Source organism: Onychostoma macrolepis, chromosome 23 (assembly GCF_012432095.1).
Source record: "Onychostoma macrolepis isolate SWU-2019 chromosome 23, ASM1243209v1, whole genome shotgun sequence".
NCBI classification, from domain to species: domain Eukaryota; kingdom Metazoa; phylum Chordata; class Actinopteri; order Cypriniformes; family Cyprinidae; genus Onychostoma; species Onychostoma macrolepis.
In genome coordinates this window covers 5,086,614-5,106,444 of record NC_081177.1, presented here as the reverse complement: position 1 = coordinate 5,106,444, position 19,831 = coordinate 5,086,614, and the positions used below count along the sequence as shown (strand labels likewise).

At 37.0% G+C, this 19,831-nt stretch overlaps 1 protein-coding gene across 1 annotated transcript; it reads right to left on the bottom strand.

Annotated features, from left to right (window-relative positions):
• Positions 1-1,204: 1,204 nt before the first annotated feature.
• On the bottom strand, positions 1,205-19,691 carry LOC131532257 (uncharacterized). The gene is given in 19 exon segments (XM_058763774.1): positions 1,205-1,983; positions 2,067-2,208; positions 3,083-3,270; positions 4,093-4,171; positions 4,173-4,235; positions 4,334-4,507; positions 4,790-4,950; positions 5,184-5,336; positions 5,596-5,749; positions 5,908-6,259; positions 12,354-12,540; positions 12,623-12,764; positions 12,832-13,019; positions 13,671-13,812; positions 14,023-14,196; positions 14,543-14,703; positions 16,810-16,962; positions 19,066-19,225; positions 19,385-19,691. Coding segments are annotated over 19 exon segments (3,168 nt in total). The 5' UTR covers positions 19,580-19,691; the 3' UTR covers positions 1,205-1,783.
• Positions 19,692-19,831: the final 140 nt, after the last annotated feature.

Here is a 19,831-nt window from a genome sequence, read left to right as displayed (position 1 = left end):
GATATTGAGGCTACGAATTAATATCTCGTGGCCACAACATAACTAAGTGAACCAAACATGTCCCCTCCATACAAATCAACAAGTTCTCAAGCTTTGCTACTCTTTTATCTTCATATATGAATGACATGAATATGAGAAATTAATGACAGAATTTTCATTTTATGGTGAACTATCCCTTTAAGTTTAGAAATCTACACAAAAGCAAAGTGTAATTTAAATTTCAATCAATATAGAAAATTCTATCATATTAATCCATTTTGCCCTATTTTTATGGAATTTTCTTAGAGTGATGCAATTTTGCGTCATGGTTACGTAATGTCACCGTTCAATGACATCACATCACATAGAAACTTTTCGCAACAAATCAACCTGCCTTCAGCTACTTTCCCAGAAAATTTGCTGGCAAAACTGATATGATCTAGTAATAAATTCATACGCATTTTTGAAGCAAAGCAACATGGTGGCGTTTGGCTCTCAAGAACGACCATACACTGTTAAAAGTAAAGGATTTTTATTGGCATCTACTGTGAAAACCTCCTTTTGGAACCTTTTAGTGTAAAATAATTGTTATTGACTAAGTCCTTTGGTTAGCCAGACTGTAAGAGGCATAGATGGTCTTCCAGAAAAAGCTTACTGAGCCAATGCTTCTTTAGCGACCTGGATTGTATTCAGGACAATCATTTGTTTCCTCCCAAAACAGAGTAGACAGTTCTCCATACTGAGATGGCTGCTCAGAGAAGATCCACAATTAAACATTGCAGAAATAATGCAATATTAGAGACTTTCTACATGTAATCCTTTCCATATGCAATACTTGAAACGAGCACAAGAGAGTGAGGTTTTGCCTGTAACTCATATTCTTACTTATGGTGTCTCAGCAGCTCTTTCCTCACCTCTGACACAAGATTTTAAAAAACCTTGCACATCCATTATTAACCAATGGATCCTCTGCAGTGAATGGGTGCCGTCAGAATGAGAGTCAAACAGATGATAAAAACATCACAATAACCCACAAATAATCCACATCCCTCCAGTCCATCAACTAATTTATGCGTGTTTATAAGAAATAAATCCATCATTAAGATGGTTTTAATGTTGTTTCCAGCTAAAATATGAGTCCTCTATTCACAATATTGCTTTCTCTAGTAATCTCGCCTGAATCAGGAGAGAAATATGCACAGATCAAACACCCTTTACAAGTGAAAACGGTCTTAAATAGTTCTCTGTTTATTAGGTAGGGCTGTATGATTAAGATGAATCAAAATTTCATATTAGGTTAAATATTTAACAAGATTGTCCATTACCATCTGCTCAGCCTGTGGAAGATGACCATGCAGCTCATGTCACAACATGATCATTCGAGTAACATGATCCAGTAACTCAACCAGCTCTACGACTTTAAACACACAGACATAACAACTACTGTATAATGTGCTCTTGTGCATATATATATGATTTATATGCGTGTATACATTTACTATACAATAAAATAAAATTCTTATTTTAACTTAATTTTCGATTGCATAAACACACAATCATATGCTTATGCTAAAATAAATGTTCATAACTATTAAGATGCATCAGTGTCATCTGATGTTGTAACAACTGAAAATAAATTATTTTTGTTCCTGTAATCAGAATTACCTGAAAACAGTTCATCTATAAAATAACTGATATACACAATGATTTAGATGAGCCAAGATGGTCTTGTGTGTCTCAGCAGCTTTGTTGTTCTTCAGTAAGTATGATGACATAATGATGTCTGTATGTCGTGTTTTTGAGGTTACTGATGGTCACTTTTAGTATCTCTGCTGTGGCAGACGATGTTGAAGTTCTGAGGAAAGCGGACGATACCCATGACCCCATCCATGTCTATGGACTGTGGCTCGGGCGGCCAGGAGAATTGAATCCGCTGTAGGAGAGACGTGATGTACAAGAAGAGCTCCGTCCTCGCCAGAGTCTCCCCGAGACAGACCCTCGGACCTGATAAACAAACACACAAATCATTACGGTAAATTTTGCTTATGGTTCAATCTGTTTATTAATTTCACAAACAGCTGACTCACCCAGTGAAAAGGCGATGAAAGATTCTGGTTTGAAGAAGTTCCCATTTTCATCCAAGAAATTCTCCGGGTTAAAGGTGTCTGGATGCTTCCAGTGCTCCTTGTCACTGAAAATTGCCGCTAAGTTTGTCATGACCATAGTTCCCTGTATGAGGAAAGTTCAGCAGAGTTGAATTAAACTTTTCAGAAATGAAACTTTTAACCCAGGGTCATATTTAACACTTTATCTAGTTCCATATTTCATACTGGAATAACTTCTTATGTAGTAATATATATACAAGATACATTTAATTGACTGCACTCTCAGAAATTAAGGTACAAAAGCTGTCACTGGGGCGGTACCTTTTCAAAAGGTACACTTTAAGTATTAATATGTACCTTTAAGGTACCAAAATGGACCCTTTAGGTACAACTGTACCTTTTGAAAAGGTACCGCCCCAGTGACAGCTTTTTACCTTTATTTCTGAGAGTGTGGACAAATACACCACACAACTTGTTTTAATAAAGTCTGATTTTGTGGAATAAAAATATAATCTCTTAGTCTCGTCTCTTAAAGTTCTGAAAGCTTATTTTCACCACAGAAATAAAAAGGTCATTGCGACTTTAATCTCACTTTTTTTTCTCTACATTCTGTTTAAATCTCACAATTCTGGCTTTTTAAAATCAGAACTGTGAGTTTATATCTTACATTTTTTAAAAAGACTGAATTGCGAGATAAAAAACCCCAAAAAAACCTTGCAATTACCTTTTTAATTTTTTATTCTGCGACAGAATGAAGCTTCCATTTAGACAAGCTCAGGTACTGAACTGTGGTAACACTTTTATATTTATTCATTAGTATTATTTATTTATTAATGCAAGGTTGAGTGTATGAAAAGTGTAGACTTATGAATAGCCTCAAAGTCTCATGTTATTTGTGAACGAATGATTCAGACTGTCTGGATCAAATGATTCATCAAATTTTACAGTGAAAAATTACTTGAGTAACTTCAGTCATTCATCCATGCTCCATTCATTACCTGGGGAATGTCGTATCCTCGTAGTTTTGTGGGGCGAATAGTTTCATGAATCACTCCAAGAGGTACAATGTTGGCACAGCGCTGAATCTCGTGAACAGTGGCATATGTGTACGGTAGTTTGTCACGGTCATCCATGCTGGGCAAACGGTCGTATCCCAACACCCGAACAATCTCCTTGTGACATCGCTCTGTGTTGTGTGACAAAAGGGAAGTAGAAAATAGCGGCATTTGAACTTCAATATAGAATAGTGTTAAGGTATTTGGCGGGCAAAATCCAGTCCCCTGACAGCACACGTACATCACGAAAACATCTATTTGAAGTCTGCACTTACACAAATTTTTTAGAGTGTTTGCTCATCAGCAATACGTCAATAGGACGTTTCCTATCAGATGTCAAATAGACATCTATTAAGTTTATGATTTAGAATATGTGTAAAACTGACATCTTACAGACATTTGTACACAGCAGATGCTTTACAGATCAAGTGATCTTTAACAGACATCTTGCAGATGATCGTTTGCTATCTGGGTCATTTATGTAAACACTCGATCTTGAGTTTAGCGTGAGGGCAAAAAAGTTCCAGATGCAGAACCTGCTTGTAATTTAAGTTGGTTACGCAAATTCGCCTGCGATGACCAACACAAAGCTAGTTATAGTTTGAATTCTGTGTGAGCAGTTCTTCATACATTGCTGTACTACTGTGATTATCAGTTGCAGTCACATTTATAGTTGTTCTGCTGAATTTTTGCAGGTGAAATCCATTCATTTAAAAGGGAAGCGTGAAAGATTTCTCCATGCAGATTTCGCAGTGGGTTTAATTGAGTTGGTCACACAGATGCGCCACGTTTGACCATTAGAAATTTACACAAAATAATAGGCTTACACTACTAGACCCACACATTTTACACTTACGTGACCGCACTACTTGAAAAGATTTATTTTCAAGAATTTCGTCTACTAGAACAAGACTGTAGTGTTCTTATGTTTTGCTAATGTTAAGCTATAGCACCTTGTACATCTGGGTTTTGAATCAAGAAGATGAGCCCCCATCTGATGGTGGTTGACGTGGTGTCGGTTCCAGCCAGAAAACAGGTCAGCTGTTGACATAACCATGTTCTCCTCATGAAACGTGGAGCCCTCATTGGACTTTTGCTGCTCCAGATGAAACAAATCCATCAGTTTACTGATGCTACAGCTAGCTTCTACATGCATTCATGTGAGAGCCCTTCTTTCATTAATAGCGATCTCACTTTCTCGATCTCCAGCAGGTAGGCATCAATGAAGTCTCGAGGGCTGTCTGGATCCAGAGTTTCTTTGTGTTCTTTTACCTCATTCCGGATGAAACCCAGTAACTCAGTGGCGTTCCGCATGACCTTCTGGTGTGGCCCAGGGAAATGCTTGATGAAGGGGGCTAAGTTGAAAATCTAAGGCAGACAAACTATTATAAGGTCATGGGCCAGTCATGATTCAAATGTTTTTTGAATGACGGAAGTAAAATTACTTAATAATGATGATAATAATAAACAACAATAATTAAAAATGCAATCAAAGATTAAACTAAATTGTGCCCAACTTCATGCAAAAGTATGATGTCATGCAATATGGCAATGGGAATGCAGACAGTGCGGGACACATGATTTAACACATGGCTAGTAACAAATATCAATAAAATAATTTTCTGCCAAAAATGAAGAATTTGATCATACCTGTCCCGCAGCTGACCCTGCGAGTATAAAGTTTTCATTCAGGATTTTCAGAAGGTATGAGAAGCGTTTGTTATCGTAGTCAAAGCGATCTCCAAACACGATGGAACAGATAATGTTAGAAACGGCATTCTGTATGGCATGTTGGGGGTTCATAGACTTGCCTAAAAAACATGCATCAGTATGTGTAAAAAAGATCTGTGCTTTTATATGGAGTCTAACATAAATATAAATGTGAATTTAAATGCTGAAAATATTTGTGAAAGTCAACATCATTATTGTCACAAATGTTTAGGAAACAGTTCTGGGATGCTGTTAGACCTTTGAAAGCACAGATGAGCTTGTTCGCAGCCCAACACTGTGGAATGAGTTCAAATAGAGCATAAACATTTCATACCTTCTGCTTTAAGCATTTCAGCAATCAGATACTGGCTTTCCTCTAACACACGATCTTCTACTGATTTCTTCCCCAGGCCAAAATTCCTGAGTGTGTGCAGAGCAAAGCGTCTCTGCTGCCTCCAGGAGTGACCAAACGTGACCATTATAATACCTAAGAAAAAGAGAACAAAACCTTGTAGTCTTGTATATGATCAAGTACTTATTCATAGTCTACACATTTTTGAAGGAAAGTGGCATGGTGTCATTTGGCTCTCAAAAGCGAGCCTACACTCTTAAAAGTAAAGGTGCTGTACTTGATTCCATGAACAACATTTAACAAATATTGAAACTATTGAAGCAAAAATGGTTCTAGAATTAAATATTATGTAGTCGACATTTCAAAAATCAAAATAACATGTTAGCTTACTGACCAAGTCCGTTAGTTATCCATTCTATAAGAGGCATAGATGGTCTTCCAGAAAAAGCTTCCTGAACCAATGTTTCCTTAGTGACCTGGATTGTATTTAGGACTATTGTTGGCTTCCTTCCGATATACACCGTAGATATCTCTCCATATTGAGACACCTGCTCAGAGGAGATTAACAGAGCATTTAAATTTATAAATTGTTGTGACCACAAAGGTGATGCTACCCTCTGAACATTTGTGTTGTAAATTAAACATCTAATTTCAAAATATGTAAGAGTTAAATGTTAAGCCCCTAAGCAAATCAGCAAAGACTCACAGATCTTATGAACTCCATTGGATTCTTTATAAGCTGTGGTAACACTCCCACAAAAGGCAGAGGTTTGGGACCAGGTGGAGTTTGACCTCTGCATGAATTAATCCTGAAGATTTCAAACAGAACCATAAAGATCAAACCCAGAGACAGAGCCAGGCATACAGAGGTCAGGTCTAACTTCATCAGACTCGTCCACATGATGACAGATCCATTCCAAGACAAACACAAGAGCAGTGAAAGACTGGTGAGTTTTACAAAAGCGGAAGAGGGTGGAGACAGTGTGGGAGTTTGCCACGCAGTTAACCCTTTCAGTTGTGTTGATATGACTGATATGATGAATGCATACACCACAATATGTCAAGCATTAAAAAAAAAAAAAAAAAACTATATAATCTGTGAACAATCAAAACAGAAGGTTTAAGCATTGCAGTCACTCACAAAAGGACACCCTTTTCCTTCCCTTTCCCTGAGGAAATTCCTCAATGTTCACAATGGCTCCGTACTGGTTTACTGCAGAAGAAAGTACGTGCAAGACTGTGGTAAATAAATGATCCACTACATTTGACTTATCATAAAGTCAATTGTTCCCCAATCACATGATGCAAGATCATGTAAAGGGAAAAACAATACTAATACTATAATACAAGTAGCCTACGACAAAGGTGAAGCGCAAGAATTCAGTCACGACGAAATGAACTTGATGCAACTCATTAGGCTACACAGTGGATTTTATGTTTGACTGTACTTCTTGAAGTATGGTAGCCTATGTGAATATAAACTCAGTTCAATATTTGCAATCAATAACTTCCATATTTTGCAATGTGTAAATTCCCATTTTATTTGTGACTGGGTGAAACTCCCATCCTATGCAGAATTGTCGAATAGTGAGCTTGTTTAATCTCGTGAGAGATCTGTTCAAGGCGTAAACTGATTCTTTCTCACATCATGGCTAAATGAACACAGGGCAACAACATTTCTAACGCTATAGTGTCGTTAACGGCTTATGTGACATAAGTTTCCGTGTCGATAAACTAATGCGATGTCTGAAAGTGAAGGAGGACATATTGGGCTTCTCTTCCTTGAAGTCGAATGCGAAAACGAAAGTGCAAGGTTTGGCTCGCGAATCGTTCTTTGTGATCGGTTCTTTATAATGAATCGATTGAACCGCAAAACAGACTGAATCGTACAAGTTAAACTTAGACCATCAAAACATTTTTTTTTAATTAATTAATTTTTTTTAAACCGTTGACTACTTTTACGACTGGGGTACAAAGAGTAAAACTATACAATTCAATGTGGCAGAATACCATGGTCTACCATCGAACAAAACTTGTACATTGTGCTTGCATGTGGTGATGGCAGCAACCAAACGATACTCTGAAGTTCGAAAGAGTCGATTCAATAAAATGATTCGGACCCAAATGAGTCGTGTGGGTTAGTTTCGATAGCGTTTAAATGCCAGAGGCTGTGAACAACTTCGTTCAAAGTAGAATAATAGATTGCGTTTATATTTGACCGATTTGGTCACTACGCATGCATTATAAAACGGGTGATTTTTAAAACTTTACGTTAACAGAATTCGCTGTCATAATTAAGAAGATTGGCCACTTCAGGCTCGTTAAAGATGACACAGAATGGTACCGGAGGATCAGCGACACTGTACAGCGCAGTGCTCGCTAGAGGAGCACCACCATCGTCCGATACTCGTGAGTAAATGTCAGACTTTCATAGTTTAGCCATATACAATTACATTAAAGTTTACTCGAAATTTTACAGTGATAGAGGCAGAAAGTTCACGGATCAAACCCTCTGGCAGTAACAAACTACCGCCATATTACCATGTTTGTTTGGGACCATGTACCATACATTTGACAAACATTTCAAGTTCTTTGGAGTACAGCTTAATCTGGTTGACGGGTTTTTCCAGCCTAGTCATAGCAGACTGGCTTTAGATGGGTTTCAACTACTTGTCAGCTGGTGAGGCTGGAAGACAAGTTGACCAAACAGCTAAAGCCAGCTAAAGACCAGCTTGAGCTGTTTAAACAAGCTACGTCCAGATTAAAGGGGTCATATGATGCAATTTCAAGTTTTCCTTTCCCTTTGGAGTGTTACAAGCTGTTTGTGCATAGATAAGATCCCTGAAGTTGCAAAGACTAAAAGTCTCAAAACCAAAGAGATATTCTTTATAAAACACTCGACCACGCCCCCCTAAAACATGTCTACGCCACGGTGTGGGAAAATTTGCAAAACACCGCCCAAATGTATACGCAAAGAAAGAAGGCGGGACTTTTATTCTCGCTGTAGTATTGCTACCGCCGGCGCCATGTCCTGGAGACGCTGTGTTTCGTTGTGAAAGCGAAACTACTTTGTTTGGGCTTCCAAAAGAGGACACAACTAGAAATCAGTGGTTAAGTTGTACAACTCTGTTCAAGTGGTGTAGTCTACGTGACACGCATACGCCGTATACCCACTAGGAAAGGACAATGATTTGCGTATACCCACTTAAAAAAGCGAGCAGATACGTAACAACATAGTTTTACTGACAGACCTTTCACACGTTCATTCAGAAATTCACCCAGTCTGTGTTGCAAAGCACTGTCAAGACGGTGCAAATGTGCATACTATTCATCCTAAATTCTATGTGATATTAGTCATTTTCAATACTACAGGTGCTGGTCATATAATTAGAATATCATCAAAAAGTTGATTTATTTCACTAATTCCATTCAAAAAGTGAAACTTGTATATTATATTCATTCATTACACACAGACTGATATATTTCCAAATGTTTATTTCTTTTAATTTTGATGATTATAACTGACAACTAAGGAAAATCCCAAATTCAGTATCTCAGAAAATTAGAATATTTACATTTGAGTTTCAATTAATGACCATCCCTACAGTATAAATTCTGGGTATCTCTTGTTCTTTGAAACCACATTAATGGAGGCGACTGCTGACTTGGCAATGATCCAGAAGACGTACATTGACGCCCTCCACAAAGAGGGTAAGTCACAGAGGGTCATTACTGAAAGGTGTGGCTGTTTACAGAGTGCTGTATCAAAGCATATTAAATGCAAAGTTGACTGGAAGGAAGAATTTGGGTAGGAAAAGGTGCACAAGCAACAGGGATGACTGCAAGCGTGAGAATACAGTCAAGCAAAGCTGATTCAAACACTTGTGAGAGCTTCACAAGGAGTGGACTGAAGCTGGAGTCAGTGCATCAAGAGTCACCACGCTCAGACGTCTTCAGGAAGAGGGCTACCAAGCCACTTCTGAACCAGAGACAATGTCAGAAGCGTCTTACCTGGGCTGTGGAGAAAAATAACTGCGATATGCCAGACCCAACAATGCAGAAGAGCTGAAGGCCACTATCAGAGCAACCTGGGCTCTCATAACACCTGAGCAGTGCCACAGACCGCATTGCTGCAGTAATTCAGGCAAAAGGAGCCCCAACTAAGTATTGAGTGCTGTACATGCTCATACTTTTCAGTTGGCCAAGATTTCTAAAAATCCTTTCTTTGTATTGGTCTTAAGTAATAATCACATTTTCTGAGATACTGAATTTGAGATTTTCCTTAGTTGTCAGTTATAATCATCAAAATTAAAAGAAATAAACATTTGAAATATATCAGTCTGTGTGTAATGAATGAATATAATATACAAGTTTCACTTTCTGAATGGAATTAGTGAAATAAATCAACTTTTTGATGATATTCTAATTATATGACCAGCACCTGTATTTAGGGCAGACAAGATGGATAGTATGCACATTGGGACCACTGATCTATATAGATCCGTGATTGGGACGCAGGGACTTGCATTGTTCCTCAATGAATCAGCCGTTCGAACGAATCAACTGAATGAATGATTCAGTTATAAAATCAGCAACTTTGCCGCCACCTAATGGCAGTTTTCGTTTCATTTTTAAAGTATCATTTCAGTTATTTAAATCATTGAATATTTCTATGTTGAAAATTTTATATTTAAAACATTAATCTCAACATGAATGTATGAAGTTAATTGCACTCATGCCACCTCTGAGCCTCATTAAATGTCTGTAAATACATACAAGCCACTTTTGTGTTCTTCTGTGCCAGCTCTGTAGTGCAAATTAATTTTGTTAATACTGATTTTATTTGATCGGTAACTTATCCTTCTTATTGCATTGTTTTAATTAGAAATTTTGAAAAAAGCTTATAAAAATACACTTTTGAATTTGACATAAAAAAAAAAATAACACTTCGAATAAAGTTAGAAATAAAATGCCCCTGTAAATCACTTTAAAGGAGTCCAATATTACTTTGTAATGGGAAGGCTAACTTTTGGAGGACTATTTCCTGAACCTGTGAGTAGCCTGCCAGCTATGCTCAAAGACTGTTTCTATAAAGTGGGGCAATTCCAACTTTGCAAGGACAGTCTGGCACTTCTGACTCACAGCCTGCAAGTATATTTTCATATTTAAAGAATTTGCCACTGACTATACAAACGTGTTTGAAATGTTGTTTGTAGTTTCTCCGATCACAAATGCAGACATGGTAATAAGTATAAGTCATTATAATCAGTAATTATGTCCTCACTGGATGCAACAAATGCCTCATTTGTATGGGCTTTATTGTTTTAGTCTGGTCGAGCCAGGACAAGGCATCATAATACGGTAAGGGCCTTAACATTTCCGTCTCATGTTTGAGGTATTCGGCCAATCACAATGCACTGGATAGCTGGCCAATCAGAGCACGCCTCACTTCTCAGAACAATGAGCTTTGTAAAAATCGACGTGTTTCAGAAAGGCGGGGCATAGAGGAGCAACAATAATGTACAGTATGTGGAAAATAATGTGTTTTTTTTTAACCTTACACCGCATAAACACATTGCATTACACCAAATACACAAAATGTTCTTTTTAGCAACGTCATATGACCCCTTTAAATCAGCTATGACCAGCCAACCTGCTTTTTTTTTAAATAGGGGTACCATGTAAATGTCATACATGGCAATTACGAAGTACAATCCAAAATAGATGGTATGTCACATATTTATTTATTTTTTTGTTATCTTGAAGCATATAGACCACATCTAGTGTAACCACTATTATTTGTGATTTGCCAGTGTTATTGTACAAGTTATAGCTTACTGTAGTTCTTAATTATATGCTATATTTGTAGTAACACGATTTTTTTTTCATGTTATATTGTCTATCCTTTCTCAGAACCAAGCACTGACCTGATGAAGCTGAAGAAAGCACTTCGGGATCTCATGGTCCAGTATCCTAATGGTGTTACTTTGAGCAAAGCACGCAGGGCCTGTCCGCTTCTCCTAGACTCTGGGGTGCTGGATGGCTATGCTTCTGTCCGCCAACTCTTGGCATCCATGCCTGATGTGGTGACACTAAAAGGACTCGGAGTCCAGACACTCCTTCTCCCTCCTGGCACTAATTGATAGGACAGGATAAGTCTGAAGGATAGCCATTGTTTATAGATAACGTATCCCACAATGCTTCGCAGTCAAACTGGACTGGTGACCAAAACGGTTACTACAAATGTAAACATTTTTGTCCACTAAACTGTGACCACAGACAATAGAATTAACAAGGATTACCAGAATTTTTTATACCACAGTATTTTTTCAATGTGACCAGGTTTCAATCAAGAAATAAGAGCACTTGAAATTAGTGTATTCTTAAAATACATTATAGAAATTTTTATAAATAAAAAGTGGTCACACAAATCAGGAAATCATTGTAAAATTGAGGAAGTTGTATCAACTGTGATTAGACAACTCAGGGATTGTTTTTTCTTACTCTTACATGGTTTGGTATTTATATGATTATAAACTGGTATAATAACATTTACGCATTTTAACTACATTCTGCTTAATGTTTTAAAATAAATGTTCACAAGAACTTGTAACCTTTACATTTTTAATAAGAAAAATTTAAAGAAACTACTTTGTTTGTATTCTCCCTAAAAATATACTGAAGCTTTGATTTTAAAGTGTCGTGTGTTTTGTCAACTCAAATTGATCATTGCAGGGATATACATGAAATGCATACAATGATGTACATGATGCATTAACTCAACCAGTTCTACAATTTCAAATATACACACGAACAGGGTGTGTTTCAGCTCCACGTGAGAATGAACCATACCGGCAAGATATACATCTAGTTTAGACCTGTACAGGCGTGTCTGTAATAATACCTATTACATCATAAGTGAAAAAAAAAAAAAAAACTTTGCACTGTTACAGTGGTATTACAGCACTGAGGTAATTTATTGTGATGTCAGAGTCTACATTTTACAATGACTACAGCATGTGTCACTTTTTCATAACCATAACCATTAAACTAAAACATAATTTCTTTGGGCCAAAAAACTATTAACATCGGGTTGTGTTAAAACAGCTAGTGAAACTCGTGTAGAAGTTGGAAAGTGTACTGATGGATCACTCTCTGGATCCTCTGCTGTGGCAGATGATGTTGAATGGCTCAGGAGAACGGACTAAGCTGACAATGCCATTCATGTCTGGCCACTTCGCACCAGGTGGCCAGGAGAAACGAATCCGCTGTAAGAGAGAGGTGACGAAGAGGAAGAGCTCTGTCTTAGCTAGGGTCTCACCGAGACAGACCCTCGGACCTGATAAATGAAGATAAAACACAATCATATCAATGCAGTGTTTGGATTTTGTCTACTGAAGTCATAGTCACAGGTGACTCACCCAAGGAGAAAGGGAGGAAAGACTCTGGTTTGAAGAAATGTCCATTATCATCTAAGAAATTCTCTGGGTTAAAAGTGTCTGGGTACTTCCAGTGCTCCTTATCACTTAAAATTGCCGTTAAGTTAGTAAATACCATGGTGCCCTAAAAAGACATGTTAACAAAACAATTTGAATCAAGAAACCTAACACATCTATGCTTCATTCATTACCTTGGGAATGTCGAATCCTCGAAGTTTTGCGGGCTGAGTCGTTTCATGAAAAACCCCAGAGGGTACAATGTTGGCACAGCGCTGAATCTCATGAACAGTGCCGTGTGTGTATGGTAGTTTGTCACGGTCATCCATGCTGGGCAAGCGGTCATAACCCAGAACTCGAACAATCTCCTCATGACATCGCTCTGTAATGAAACGTTGCTGACAAGTAAAGGTTTTTCCAATACTAAAATACTGTAAGCAAGCAACTGGAATGTTGACTTCCTGAAAAGTTGAAAACCCTGCTTGCATTTACAGATTTGCATTTACAGAACAGTAGTTACGGGAAATGAAATGAGAATATTATAGTAAATAATTCTTCAGAGCATTAAAAAACCAACAGGAGAGCCATGAACTGGCAACTGTTAATATACGCATTTGGGCATATTCAAGACACGTCACTCCAGGTTTGACATCAACGAGACCAAATGTCAATAGTTACATGGATATGTAAAAATATTGTACAAGTGAGATTTGAAATCTGTAGAGAAGGGGGTTTTCAGTGAATAATGGATTCATTTTGGCCTGTTTTTACACAAAACTTTGATAGAAGACAACTCTCACTAAGGTGAGACTAACCCTTGAACTGTATGCAAAAGAACCGAACACTTTATCATCTTACCAACTTTATAACTACATTTACTTGGCAGTACAAAGCAGCTTACAGAACATGTTAGATATACATTATCAGTTCATGCATTCCAGGGGAATTAATTCAATCACATTGGCATTTTTCTTAGCACTATGCTCTACTGTTTAAGCTACAGAATGCTGACAATCTTAAGCCTAAATAGTACCTTGTACATCTGGGTTTTGAGTCAAGAAGATGAGCCCCCATCTGATGGTGGTCGCTGTGGTGTCAGTTCCAGCCAGGAAAAGATCAGCTACTGACATTACCATGTTATCCTCATGAAATGTGGAGTCCTCGTTTGACTTTTTCTGCTCCAAGAAAAAAAAAAAAAAAGGCATTTCAGTTTAACCAAGCATATCTAGTTCCTTATCAGCTTACTGTGATTTCACCCCTGGAATATTGTTGGTCTTGAAACAAAATTTCTGTCAACTACTCAGGTTAGGACTCTACCACTCTGGGAATGAAGCTCCCAATAACTACCATCAAAGAGTGGATAATATTGGTCATGATGATCTCACTTTCTCGATCTCTAGCAGGTAGGCATCAATAAAGTCCCGTGGACTGTCTGGATCCAGAGTTTCTCTGTGTGTTTTGACTGCTTCTCTGATGAAAGCTTTCAACTCTTCTGTGTTCTGATAAATTTTCTGGTGTGGCCCTGGGAAATGTTTGATGATGGGAAGCAAGTTAAACACCTGGAAAAGAAAATGGCTACACATAACTATTCTGCATCAACTGCAGGAGTCTCCAGTCCTGCTCCTGGAATTCCACCTTCCTGCAGAGTTTACCTTCAACCAGCTCCAAAACACCTGCCTAGTTCCTTAAAATAATGAAGACATTGATTAGCTTTCTCAAGTAAGTTTAAGAGTTTGAGTTAAACTCTTTAGGAAGGTGGACCTCCAGGAGCAGGACTGGACATCCCAGTTTAGTAGAATTTAACTTAATGTGTCAACAGCCAGCAGGAAAGCAAAAGATCCCGAATCCAGCTGGATACTAGGATAGTCGTTAGCTAAAAACATTTTGTAGGCTACTTGTTCATACCTGTCCAATAAGTGATCCTGACTGAATGATGTTCTCCTTCACGATTTCCAGAAGGTATGCGAAGCGCTTGTTATCATACTCAAAACGATCCCCAAACACGATGGAACAGATAATGTTGGATACAGCATTCTGTATTGCATGTTGGGGGTCGAACGGCTTGCCTTCAACAAAGAAAACCATGGTGTTAAGTCTCTGGCAAGCATCGTTTTTATACTTCAAAGAGCATCTTGCCAAGTAAATGAATTTAAATTGACATTATAGCAATTAAAAAAATTAAAAATAAAAACAGATTTGATTTAATGGTATTTGAAGCTAACCTAAATTAAGACCACCCTGTTTGTTTTCTTTATTTTACAATAGCAAAACGTTTTGTTGATAATGTGAGTGCACACAAATAAAACTATTTGCAGCTTCGAATGAAGTTTACGTTTTAATGAAATTAAAATTACGACGTATTTTAATTTTCCACTCTTAGAAATAAAAACAAATACTCTTATATAAAAATAAATAAGTAATAAAGTGATCTCCTCTCCATGTTCTTCAAAGCGCGCTTCAGCTTCCACTTTTAGCACAAACGAGTTGATATGCATCACACATTTATCTTACATTTTTAAATTTATATTGTGAAATGAATGCAGTTTTTTATGTCTCAAATCGTGTTTGTTTGAGAAGGCTAAACTGATCAAACATATGCTCAACTCACTGTCTGGCGCTGGCCGCTTGGTATTAAAAAAAAAGAAAAAGAAAAGAAAGAAAGCAAAACAACTTAAATTTAACAAACATAATTTAGAAACATGATTGGAACATTTTAACTTAAAGAAACGAAACAAAATATAACCACTTTGCCATTAAAAACAAAAACAGAACTTTTTTTAATGGCTGCAACAACAGCTGTGCAAAGGGTAAGAAAGAGAGAGAGAGAGGCTCGGGCATTACTGCGGGAAATATGGGGTGCTGAAGCACCCCGAGCGTGTAGCCCAAGAAAATAAGTAAACGAAAATTTTGTAACAAAACAAATAAATACAACTATTTTTATTCATTTGTGTATTCATTAAAATTAACAGAAAAAGGAAGTCTAAGCCTACAATGACAATAAGCAACAGTAAAACATGAATTAAGTTGAATCAAATTGATTGTGAAAGTCGTTTCAACTTAAACTGATTTAGGAAGTTGTTTTTGCGATGAATTTTTGATATATTATTACCTGCAACATGCCTGTGCCGTACCCAAATCAAGAATTAATGACCATTTCTACAGCCATTGCAGAGATACAGCAGAGAAAGATCGAGAGTGTCTACCTCAGCAGCAACCAATCTCGCATTCTCGCATCTGCAGCGCTTATTTTGATCTTTAACGTTAGAGCTTCCCTATTCTTGGAACAAAATTAATGCTTAAGGTTGATTCAGTATCACTCTTAAAATTAAAAATAAAAATCCCACACACAACATCAGCAGTACAATGACAAGCTTATAGCCTATTAATCATAAAACTTTTATTAACAGAATAAGACATGCCCGCATTGTAACAAATAAATAAAAGGTTTTTGGATTTTCCCTTTACTTCAAACGAATGCTAATTATTATTCTTCATAATAACAGTAAAAAAAAAAAAAAAAAAAGCCTATACAATAAAACAGTACAATGTAAAATTCGCTTATATGAAACTTTGAACTTTTGTTAATGTTAACAATATGAATAAGGGGAATCTATTTTACCCGCACTGTAACAAATAAATAAACGGTCTTTGGATTTCCCCTTTCTTTAAAACGATTGTTTGTGGTTCATTATTAGCCTAGTTAAACCACCCAAATAAGGTCTTCCCACTCTTCTAAAACAAATGCTTAGTTTGTGGTTCATTGTTTTATTTATTTTTAATGAAAACACACACACAAAAAAAAAAACACTCTATATGGAGCCTAATCCGACATTAATGATTATTATTACAATATCAAGAGCAATAATCAACAATGTTTTTTGTTTGTTTTTTTCGTTATATATTATATATTATATATATATATATATATATATATCAGGTTAAATTTGTCATAACACAGTAGTTATAAAAAATTGCCCTCGAGTTACAAAAAATAAAATAACATATATATAAAAAATATATTTTTTAATATATTAAGCCTTCATGTCTGCATACTTGCGTGAAGTAGCATGCTTGAAGTTTGTTTCTAACTCTGACTCAACAGGACGAGGTGGCACATGATTGAAAGTCTACAGCACCTCTGAACAATGAAAACGGAGAATAAAATTCTAAACCTTCCAATTTGAGCATTTCAGGAACCAGGTAACTGCTTTCCTCGGTCACACATTCCTCCACAGACTTCTTCCCCAGGCCAAAGTTCCTGAGCGTGTGCAGAGCAAACCGTCTCTGTTGCCTCCAGGAGTGACCAAATGTGGCCATTACAATACCTTACAGAAAGAGAACAGACCTTCAGAGTTAACAGGATATACACAGACAAGCTGAACAAAGAAAGACAACTTAAATGGATGCATAGCCCTAAACATCTTGATTACCCAGGTCTACCAAGTTGGCCTTGGCCCCATTGGCTGGCAGAATCTTAGATTTAAACGTGCATCAAATCTCAAATCTAGACCAAGACCACTTTTACGTGGTATTGAAAGGTTTAGAAGTAAGACATCAAGATCAAAACTCCAACTTCACTGGCTGGTTGCTCAAGTGATCAAGACCATTTTCAATCAGATAATGAAAAATCCATGCAATAAGGCAAGGCAAGGCAAGTTTATTTATATAGCACATTTCATACACAATGGTAATTCAAAGTGCTTTACATAAATGGAAGTGAAATAGTTATTACAAATAATAATAATAATAATAATAATAAACAACAACAACAACAACAACGAATTACAAATAATAATAATAATCACAACAATAAAAACAAAGTGATTTAAAAAGAATTTAAAACATTTAAGAATAGAAAATAATTATACATAGTGCAATCAGTTGGGACGTAGCACAGTGCTCATTCAACAAATGCACAGCTAAACAGATGAGTTTTGAGTCTGGATTTAAATGTGGCTACTGTTTTAGCACATCTGATCTCTTCTGGAAGCTGTTTCCAACTGCGGGTTGCATAATAGCTAAAAGCGGACTCCCCTTGTTTTGTGTGAACCCTTGGTATTTCTAACTGACTCGATCCTAATGATCTGAGTGGTCTGTTAGGTTTATATTCAGTGAGCATATCTGCAATGTATTTAGGTCCTAGGCCATTGAGAGATTTATAAACGAGTAAAAGTACTTTAAAATCAATCCTAAATGTAATTGTAAGCCAGTGTAAGGACCTGAGGACTGGTGTGATATGCTCAGATTTTCTGGTTCTAGTCAGAATCCTGGCAGCAGCGTTCTGGATGAGCTGCAGCTGTCTAATGGTCTTCTTTGGAAGGCCAGTGAGGAGACCATTACAATAATCCACCCTGCTGGTGATAAAGGCATGAACAAGTTTCTCCAAGTCTTGACTGGAAACAAAACATCTAATTCTTGCAATGTTCTTGAGATGATAGTATGCTGATTTAGTTACTGCTTTGACATGACTACTGAAACTAAGGTCTGTCTCCAGAATCACACCAAGATTTTTGACTTGGTTTTTAGTTGTTTGACCCCTAGAGTCAAGGTATGCATTCACCTTGAGAACTTCATCTTTGTCTCCAAATGCAATGACTTCAGTTTTCTCCTTGTTTAAGCTGCTTTTAGTTCCAGCATGGTCTGCCATAATACAGTTGAGGTCAAAAGATTACATACACCTTGCAGAATCTGCAAAAATGTTAATCATTTTACCAAAATAAGAGGGATTATACAAAATGCATTCAGTACTGACCTGAATAAAATATTTCATATAAAAGTCATTTACATAGTCCAAAAGAGAAAATAGTTTAATTTATAAAAATGACCCCGTTTAAAAGTATACATTCACTTGATTCTTAACACTGCGTTGTTACCTGAATGATCCACTGCTGTGTTTTTTGTTGTTGTTTAGCTATAGTTGTTCATGAATCCCTAGTTTGTCCAACAGTTCAACTGCCTGCTGGTCTTCAGAAAAATCCTTCAGGTCCCACAAATTCTTTGGTTTTTCAGCATTTGTGTGTATTGGAACCCTTTCCAACAATGACTATATGATTTTGAGATACAACTTTTCACACTAAGGACAACTGAGAGAATCATGTGCAACTATTACAGAAGGTTCAAACGCTCACTGATGCTCCAGTAGGAAAAATGTGTACATTTTCCTTATTTTGCCTGAACATCATATATTTGTTTAATTTAGTTCTGCCTTTCAGAAGCTACTTACATGTTGCCCAGAAAACAAGTTAAATTTACCCTGATCTTCAAATTCAAAAAGTTTTTCAACTGTATCTACTTGATAATGGAGATCGTTTAGTTATAGTATCTATCAACAATCTTGCAATTAATTTGCTTTTTCTATCTGATTAAAATTTGGATGTACTAATATACCCCACAACACCAATTCATTTTCAGCACAATGCATTACTGACCATATCCTTCAGTGATCCAGATTAGAAGAGGTACAGGTGGCCTTCCTGAAAAAGATGATGCATTTTGGACCAGGGCTTCCTTCGCAAGTTCAATTGCATTGAGGAATATTGCTGGCTTTCTCCCAACATAGACAGTGGCCATCTCTCCATACTGAGATAACTGCTCAGAAAAGATATCACAGCACTTCAACAAAACTAAAGTGGCTTAAACATTGTCTCACCTGTGAATGAAGTCAACATGACCATTTTACAGAGTAAGGTGAACATAAGATAAATATCCACAAAAGCGAAGCCACTATACTCAAAAGCAAACACTCACCGATCTTATGAACTCCATTGGGTTCTTTAAAAAATATGGTATGGTTCCCACAAAAGGCAGTGGTCTGGGACCAGGTGGAGTTTGAGCTCTGCAGGAATTAATCCTAAAGATCTCAAACAGAACCAGAAAGATCAAACCTAGAAAGACCGCCAGGCATACGGAGGCCAAATCTAACTTCATGAGAGTCGTCCACATGATGATTGCAGATTCATTTCAAGACAAACACAAAAGCAACAGGCAACCATGAGCTTAATACACAGAGCTAGAGGGGGAGGAGACAGTGGGAGTGAGAGTTTGACGTGACATTTAATGTTTTTGTATAGTTATGCTAGTTATTACTGCTAAGGCAGCATGGTTCTAAACATTAAAGACACAAAAGAACAAAAAAAGATCATACTTCAACACTTATTTTCCGTTTATAAACACTACCACGAACACGATTCTAAG